Source organism: Embiotoca jacksoni, unplaced genomic scaffold (assembly GCF_022577435.1).
Source record: "Embiotoca jacksoni isolate LCO1_2020_lvr unplaced genomic scaffold, fEmbJac1.0.p SCAF_22, whole genome shotgun sequence".
NCBI lineage: Eukaryota > Metazoa > Chordata > Actinopteri > Embiotocidae > Embiotoca > Embiotoca jacksoni.
In genome coordinates, this window is record NW_027185363.1 from 7,446,542 (window position 1) to 7,455,300 (window position 8,759).

Sequence of the window (8,759 nt, forward strand, 5' to 3'; positions counted from 1 at the left end):
AAGACTTAATTAATGAAATATTTAGCTTATATATACAGTTGAATCTATAAATTTTGCTTTTGGTTTATAAAATATGTGTCCTTTTATTAATGTTTTTTTTTTTTTTTTTTTTTTTTTTAAATGATTCATTTCTTTTCAGTAATGCTTAAAGCCACAAGTTAAAACTTTAAAAGCGCTTTACAATGGGTCCCTTCTAAAAGTAAATTACAACTTTTTTTTCTCTCTCTTTTATTTTTCTTTTGCAGAGACAAGTATTGAAAAATGCCCACTGTATTTCATCCTCAGCTAACGTCAGGCTCTGCTTTCAGAACTGTAGTCGCGTGATCTCTCGCGATAGCTGGCTCCTCGGGACGTGTTGTTGAGCTAATCCAGAGGAGCAGCTGTCTGTGCTCGGTTGGTGGTGGAATTGGACCACGGTACGCAGAAACAAGGTCAGCAAACTGTTCTTCGACAGTTTCTATACATGTCAGGATTTAACTTGATGAAACTTTAAGCCTCCCCTACATCTAATGCTGCAGCTCTGACCTTATTGCACTTTGTTTTCGGGTGTTTTTAACGAGTTTCACGTTGTCTTAGCATAGTTACAATTGTAGGTGGTTAGTTGCTGTTTGTTGTTGTTGCGAAATACAGCATTTAGCAAGGGCTTTTTGAAAATAATGTAGCTTTTAGACTGGCTCATTTTTGATAAGGGGGCTTGTAGTTTGCAGTCCAAAGGTCCCTCGAGCATGCGCTGTTAAAGCAGCCGGGTCAATGGGTTGTCAGACGTCGTTTTTTTTTTTTTTTTGTTTTTTTTTATGCACACACTCCTGCCTGATCTGTCATAATGTTGCGCAAGACTGCAGACACTGTATTTGTTCAGACATTTCTCTCAGTTGTGAATAAATCAATGCTTTGTGTCCTTTCAGGAAACCCTGAGTCAGAGCATCATGTCAGCGCCGAGCGGGAAGGTCCAGACTGTCCTGGGGCTGGTGGATCCAGACCAGCTGGGTCGCACCATGACCCACGAGCACCTGACCATGAGCTTCGAGTGCTGCTACTTCACTCCTCCTGCAGGGGACGAGGCCGTGAGTGAGAACCCGTTCCAGATGCAGCACATGCACTGGCTGAGACAGAACCCCTACAGCTGCCACGAGAACCTGCTGCTGCAGCAGGAGACCGGCGCAGTCCGGGACGAGCTGGTGGCCTACAGGAAAGCCGGCGGGGGCACGATTGTGGAGAACACCACCACGGGCATCGACCGAGACCTGCCCATGCTCCGGCAGATGGCCAAGGACACCGGGGTCCACATCATCGCAGGAGCAGGGTACTATGTGGACTGCACCCACACCGAGGCCACCAAGAAAATGAGTGTGGAGAAGGTGTGGCCCAGTCTGTGCTCCAGTGTTCAGAAAGTGTGAAGCAGTTTAACCTGAATGGTGTGAACTTTTTCAGCGTGTGTGTCTGCAAATAGCCACCGGTACTTTCTGGCTCAGTCATAAGATTGAGAGAATGTACAGCATATATTTGTTGTGCTGACAGCTGCATCCATCACGTATTCTCTCAACAAGAGCTGTGTTGATGTGTGAGGATTTCTTCTGTATCTTTTGATTGATTTGAATGGATTTCTGCCTCCCCTGTCTCATCTTTTTTTTTTTAGTGACGCACTGAGAACGTGCGAGTACTCTTCGTGGATATTTAGATGTTCAAACTTAAGAAGTGCTCTGCTCATGTGCATGAAGTCTTTTAAAGGAACAGAAAAATCTGAGAATGTCATTCGAATACACTTAGCATGTCAGCTGTCCTCCTTTTAACTCCTCTTCTGTGCTCCATCAGCTCACCGACATCATCGTCAGCGAGGTGCTTCACGGCGCCGACGGCACGGATATCCGCTGCGGTGTGATCGGCGAGATCGGCACCGGCTGGCCCATCACGGAGAGCGAGACGAAGGTGCTGAGGGCGACGGCTCACGCTCAGGCTCAGCTGGGCTGCCCGGTCATCATCCATCCAGGCAGGAACCCCACCGCCCCGGCTGAAGTCGTTCGAATTCTCCAGGAGGCCGGTGGTGACATCGGCAAAACCGTCATGTCTCACCTGGACAGGTGAGAAGTCCATCCGTTAAAAATGAATGCAACCTTTCTTAGAAGCCTCACTCTTTCCTGTCCCGCATTCCCTTCCTGACATTTCCTCTTACTTAAACTAAATGCCAAATGATGATCCATTCATTTCGTTGTGCAAGATGTTCTTCCTTGTTTGGTCAGACAAGTGTGAAATGCAATGAGGAGGCTGAAGATTTTCTCACAGATAATGATGCTGTTTACTATAAGCATAGAACTGTTTTACAATTATTGTGTTGTATAGTCACACTAAGAGCTGAAATGTGAATGCATTTCCTGCATTTTAGACAGAAATACAACCTATTTTAAACACACCTCCGTGATATCAAACCTGAACGACAGACATCTTGGACAAAAACATCATTATTTTCAATTTGATCTTTTCAGAATTTTTGGGGAAATACATCGATGCTATTTTAATATTCAAATTATATTTAGAAAAAAATATAACTTGGAGTAAAACCTTTAATAGTTTTTCTTCATTTATTAAAAAGAGAGAGTATTTACTGAAAAACTAATTTGCACTCTGACAAAAAAACATTTTCTGAGCTCACCTCATTGCAGAAGGACCTTGCACAGGAGATCAGGGTCGTATTGTAGGAGATATTTAATTTGGAAAATAAAGCATGGGTAATAATTATTTTGAATTTATTGCATCCTTTTAAAAATGTCTTGGTATTGCATGGAGTATTTTATGAGCCTGATAGATGCATTGCGTGAATACTTTGTCAAAAAGTTTACAATATGCATTTAATTTGAGGTTGAAACCACTTCCTGAATACTTTGTTTTATCAGTGCACTTGCTGATGATACCATCATCTCTCAAAACTTTACCTGAGAGGACGCAAAGAAAGTTCATGTGTAATTACATTGTTTGAGCCATCGTTTCTTTAAATTGCCAGTTTTACCTGATAAGAAGTTAAAAAGCACACACAGCACCTCAACTCTGGCAGCATTCCGTTGCTATCCTGCAGGACTATATTCGATGACGGTGAGCTGCTCGAGTTTGCCGAGTTGGGGAGTTACCTGGAGTACGATCTGTTTGGAACGGAGATGCTGAACTATCCGTATAACCTGGACGTGGACATGCCCAGTGACAGCCAGAGAGTCAAAGCGTGAGTAACACCAGTCAGGACTAAAACTGTCTTTAAATGAGCTGTTTCTGAACAAAAGTGCCACCATTGTTTATGTGTCCACTCTTAAATCTTAAACCTGAGATCAGATCCATCTTTGTTTATCTTTGAGAGAACCCGTGAATATAGTTTGTTTTCTAATGTAAGTGGAGCTTTACTCCACATCAGGTGGTAATAACTTGCTGTTATTAGTCTTAAAGACTAACAGAGACACCGATCTTCCATCACAGTTAAGAGCGGAGCGTGTCAACAATTTGAGCGCTCAATGAGTTGTGTTGCCTGCAATATTTTGGCCAAATGTACGTCTGTACGGACAAGACAGACTTAAAGAGAGGCTGGTAATTACCTTGTCATTTATGTTGAGTTTATGGCCCCTCGTTTTTCACGTTTCCTTTCTCGTCTTCAGCTTGGCATTGCTGGTGAAGGAGGGCTATGAGGACAAGGTCGTGGTCGCACACGACATCCACACCAAGAACCGTCTGACCAAGTATGGCGGCCACGGCTACTCTCACATCCTGAAGAGCATTGTGCCCAAGATGCTGATGAGGGGCATCACCCAGCACCAGGTGGACAAGATCCTCATCGGCAATCCTAAACGCTGGTTAACTTTCAAATAAGTCCCAAAAAAGAAGACACGATGAAGGCGATGTGAAGTAGCCCCCCCACCCCCATTTCCCCACCCCACCCCTCCCTCCCTCTTCCACAATGAATACCATGAGATCTTTGCAATAATCACAATCTAAATCCATTTATTGCTTTTGGAGCCTTCAAACAATGAGCTTACAGGGTTAGAGTATAAATGTTTCTTTCATTTAAATGTCACATTTTGAACAAAGTTTTATAACTTTTCAATGCAAAATAATTACAGGCTGTTGTTTCATTCAGCTGAAAGCAATTTTATAATTAAAAATTATAATTAAAAACTAATTTTATATTTGTGATTGTACATTATTCACTTTGTAAGCAAATTACGTAAAGGAGCCTTGCGGGATCACAGTGCCTCTCAGTAGTGGGTTTGTTTAAACTCCATTTATGCCACAAAACAATATCTTTTGCTTGATTACAAGCCAGGATAAACATTTCCATTCTGCGGAGGTGTTCTCTGCAGAGGTGCTCGCAGATTTGGTGCTAATTGATTTTTTAATTTCAATGTCAGTGTCTTCACTGCTTTGTTTATATTTGTAAGTGCCATTTCTGCAAACACATTTTAATGGAGGGGGAAATAATGAGCGTGTTAGTAATCAGTATGCTAGTCTGCTCTTGACACAATGCGGCTGTGTTAGATGAGTTGTCCTGTTGCCCCTCAGTGGGTGTCTGTGTCTATGGGAGGCTGGCTGGCTGGCAGGCCCAGATGAAGGACATGAAGGACTCCTCTCGTCTGGGAACAGGTGGCCTCACAGGGTGACTTCACCACATGATCAATGGCTTGATCGCCTCAGCTGACTGCACCACGAACAACTATATAACTTTGATGACACTTCTGAAAGGATTGCAAAGGGAGTTTCATTTAACATTATATTTTACATTTTAATTGACAGTCTTCTCTGGAGGAGCTAAATAATCAGTGAACAGATTGATGAATGTTGTCGAGCTCGAGTAATCAGATCTGTCAGTGTGAGTGTCCTGCTTTGAGGCGGTGACTAACCACCAGACCACCCTGTCGCCCCGTCCAGATGTCATGTTGACACGCAAGAAAAATGAGTTGCAATGATCGTTTTGTGATAGTGCTTCAATATGAACATCAGAATCGCCCTTTTACAGATTTTATGTTCCTCATTAAAGTCTGTTTTTGCTCCACAGTGTTTAAAATGTTTATATACATGCATAACTACTTTTGGCTATTTACATTTTCACACAAAATGCAACAACAATGACATTTTTTTTTTTTTTTTGGTGAAAAATAAAGCACACAAATGAATTAACACTGTAAACAGTAGTGATTATGTGTGTATAATATTAGCAGCTATAATTGAGTGCTAATAGTCGGTACATTGAGCTTTCACTCTACAGTCACTCAGTATATGTTACCACAGCAGCTACAGTTTGTTTGACATATGAGCAAACTTAATTTGTAAAGCCTAACAGGTTCATTCAGGGTGCACTAGCGACACTAATCAATGTGACACGGGTACAACTCAGTGCTGTACAAATTAAACGGTTACCTCGTAATTACAACACTGTCAGCTCTTCGCTATTGAAAAGTACAGTTTGTTTTGGCATGACATCCTCCACATCTCTCTCGATTCTTTTCAATTACAGAAACGCTGAGCTCTTGTCTCTAATAATCCAGCTGACATTGAACTGAGCACGAGCAGTGAAGCAAGCTATATGCAGAGCAGCTCTTCTTTCCCCACCCCCCCACCCCCCTCCTCAGTAGGTCTCCTCCGCGTTTCAATCAGCGTACAGCATGAAGCCGGTGAAGGTGCTGTACTTGTTGTTGTTGCCCCCGTGCGCCTTTCCGCCGTCCAGCTTGATGTAGATCTCGTCCCCGGGCTCCAGATGAAGAACGACACTGTTGCTGGCGTAGTCGTAGTTCTGGTCGGCGTCTTGGGCGATGGCACTGGCTCTCACCTGGAAGGCAGATCAGACATTTCTGGTGGTGAAACGTGTCTTTGCTTTTGAAACCAGGACCACGGACAGCTCCATCAATGACAGCACGTTATTTTATTTTTTTTTACCCCTAAACTCTCAGACAACTTCACTTGAATCTCCACTGGTTGTTTTAAAATGACCAAGAAGTGACTATCTTGGTACAACTTGTGCGTAAAAATGCAAAAAGTACCAATTTGACGTCTTTTTTTTTTTATTTTTATTGTGTTTTATAATTGAAGTCTAAAGTGTAAAACTAAAAATAATCAAAGCATTGTTTTATGGTGATATAATTCAACCTACCTGGTTGTTTTTACAGAGGTCAGCCCACATACTTGTCCCATCCCCGCCTCGCATCAGCACATGGTAAACAAAGAAGTAAATCCCCGGTATCGAACAGGTGAATTTCCCGGTAGAGGGATCATAGTGGTTGCCAAGATTTGTGACAACGTCGTCAAATTTCAACACTTCATATCCCTCGTGCTGCTTCTTCAGTCCTGCATAAAACGCTATCTTTGGCACGGTGTTATAAGTGGCTGCACTAATGGCACCAGTTGGCCCGTTTGCTCCTGGTGCCCCGGGGGGACCCGGAGAACCGGGCACACCTCTCTCCCCGGGCGAACCAGCAGGTCCAGGTGGCCCGGGCTCGCCAACCGGACCCCTCGGACCCATCCTCCCGGCGCGCCCCGGCTCCCCTTGGGGACCCTGGATGAGCGTGGGGAGCGACTGAACCAGGCGGTTGTCTTTGATCGGGTTGGTTGCCTTGGCTGTGGCCGTGGCTGCGGTCCCGTGGGAGTCACACACCATTTGACAGGACCCGAGCATCTCGTAGCGGGCAGGAGTTCCGGCGGAGTTCACCACGACCGGAATCAGAACCACCAGCACCAGCACCAGCGCGACGCCACAAACACCAGTTGCGATCATCTGCGCTCTGCGGATTCGCGGTGATCTCCCGAGTGGATGGTCTTCCAGCCTGCTTGCGGGCGATATTTTTGCAGAGGGAAGAATTTGATCCGCTCTCGTATTGCACTGCAACTTTTGGCGATGGAATAGTCCCTCAGATGTTTACGCGCAAAAGTAATCATCCACAACTTTTTACGCGTCGCAGAATCCGTCCAACCGGTTCATCTCCACTTTCTCACCGCAAAAAAAAACCAACAACAACAACTAAAGGAAATGATCTAGGAACAACAACAGTCTTCGTTATGTAGTCATGCAGCACAAAATAAGTTTCTGCCCACCACGGTGCCACGGAAGAGAATGGGCTCGAGATTAACGGTTCCTCGTGTCTGGGTTTGGAGAGTGAGGGGAGGGGTGGAGGTGATAGATGGATGGGATACAATCCATGCGTTTCTTCAATCAAAAGAGAGAAAGTGAACAACAGACAAACACTGATGCAACTTTGAAGCTTGTACGTGATTATTTTATTTGATGTTTTTGTTTGTGGAGCTACTTTCTTAAAAAGGTTTAATGCTGTATTACTTTTCTTAGTGATTAAGTTACACCCCACAACATGTTATTAGTGCTTATCCAAACAGCTCTAAAGGTCTTGAGCATAATTAGGCCAATTGAAGACAAAAAGCTATACTTCTTTGGCACCTGGTCACACCTCAGTGGCTCCCCGTGGCCAATTTATCATTTGGAGAAAATCTATATAGCCACTGAAAGGAAAAGGGGAGTCACTAGGAGCTGGCAGTGAAGGATGACTTCACACAGATACACAGATGAAATGAATGCTGAGGCATTTAGAGGCAAAATAGGGTGAAATCACTTAATTATTACCAAAGGGAATTCACCATCGGGAGCTGTTTGTTAAAAAAAAATAATCTGAAGCCTAAATAAAATGATCCAAACAGTGGCATCAATTAAAATATCCTGCGAAGATCAAACTTCAGTTCTGAGGGTTTTTGGGAGATTTGAGCGATGAAGGGCTAATTCCTGGTGAGGAGGGCAGATGATGCTGCGCTCATGAATGCAGAGGATGTCACTGTCGATGGCACCTTACTGCCGGGTGGGGAGATGGATCACACAGGAAGAAAAAACCCACACATACTCCTGTTTGTTTGGGAGGAGCGAGGCTTCAATTGCATCAAATTAAATTTGATTAAAGTCACAAATGCAAACTTTGTTTGTGGGGTTATGATCTCAAAAAGTGTCTGAAAAAGCATTGACACTGTTAAAAAGTTGTAGTTTAAAGCTGTAAAAATGAACAAATAATGAGTTGCATTCCTTTACAAATACTTAAAGTCTTATTCTGTTGGGGATGAAATGCTAAAAGGTGTTCATGCAACATGTATTTGCTTTAGTGCTTTAGATCTCATCTGACTTCTCACCATGTTTTGTTATAGGGATGCACAATGGCCAATAAAGGCTTTAAAATGAAATATTGGCATCAGCCTGAAATAAAGAATCAGATTGGCTGATAAAACAACTTCACTCACACCAAAATGCTCGACGCTTGACTTGAAAATAAATGAGATCATGTTTTACATCAGTAGTTTTCTTGTTTTGCTCAGTGAAAACATTGTGTTTTATGTATTTATCTGCCAGTGAGCCATCATGATAAGAGTAGGCATAAATACACTAGTTTATTACCTTACGATAAACCACACCTACTGTATCTCTGCACTGCGCAGGCAGCAAGACACACTCGGGAAGTTAAACAACTCGATACCTTTTAACCTCGAAACAATTGTGTTCATAACAAAGAGAGAAACGACTGCATGTTAAAGAATAGACTTTCTAACCTTATGTTATTTTATTTGGTTAACATTTCATGGTCATGATTGTTATGTGGTTGTTTGACTACCTGTTGTTTGTATTAACATTAGATTCCTTTGTTTAGTACCCCTAAGTATCTGTATAACACACAGTCTGTTCTGACTTGGAGTCAAGGATGAACTGACGAGATTTTGGTGGTCAAAGGTCAAAGGTCACTGCGACC

At 43.1% G+C, this 8,759-nt stretch overlaps 2 protein-coding genes across 2 annotated transcripts; one reads left to right on the forward strand and one right to left on the reverse strand.

The window, feature by feature from the left end:
* Window positions 1-347: 347 nt before the first annotated feature.
* On the forward strand, window positions 348-5,023 carry pter (phosphotriesterase related). The gene is made up of 5 exons (XM_069157652.1): window positions 348-431; window positions 906-1,358; window positions 1,813-2,078; window positions 3,068-3,208; window positions 3,633-5,023. The coding sequence occupies exons 2-5, from the start codon at window positions 927-929 to the stop codon at window positions 3,841-3,843; spliced, it is 1,050 nt and encodes a 349-aa protein (XP_069013753.1). The 5' UTR covers window positions 348-431; window positions 906-926; the 3' UTR covers window positions 3,844-5,023.
* Window positions 3,959-7,115, reverse strand: c1ql3b (complement component 1, q subcomponent-like 3b). The gene is made up of 2 exons (XM_069157653.1): window positions 6,119-7,115; window positions 3,959-5,797 (listed from the first exon to the last, which is right to left on the reverse strand). Exons 1-2 carry the CDS (start codon window positions 6,737-6,739, stop codon window positions 5,618-5,620), a joined length of 801 nt encoding a protein of 266 aa, XP_069013754.1. The 5' UTR covers window positions 6,740-7,115; the 3' UTR covers window positions 3,959-5,617.
* Between the last annotated feature and the right edge of the window lie 1,644 nt (window positions 7,116-8,759).

Excerpts from the sequence above, each read along its gene's own strand:
- pter (XM_069157652.1), top strand. The coding sequence starts at position 927 with ATGTCAGCGCCGAGCGGGAAGGTCCAGACTGTCCTGGGGCTGGTGGAT. Across the intron at positions 2,079-3,067 it reads GTCATGTCTCACCTGGACAG|GACTATATTCGATGACGGTG; the intron begins GTGAGAAGTCCA and ends GCTATCCTGCAG. Across the intron at positions 3,209-3,632 it reads GACAGCCAGAGAGTCAAAGC|CTTGGCATTGCTGGTGAAGG; the intron begins GTGAGTAACACC and ends TCTCGTCTTCAG.
- c1ql3b (XM_069157653.1), bottom strand. The coding sequence starts at position 6,739 with ATGATCGCAACTGGTGTTTGTGGCGTCGCGCTGGTGCTGGTGCTGGTG. Across the intron at positions 5,798-6,118 it reads ACCTCTGTAAAAACAACCAG|GTGAGAGCCAGTGCCATCGC; the intron begins GTAGGTTGAATT and ends TCTGCCTTCCAG.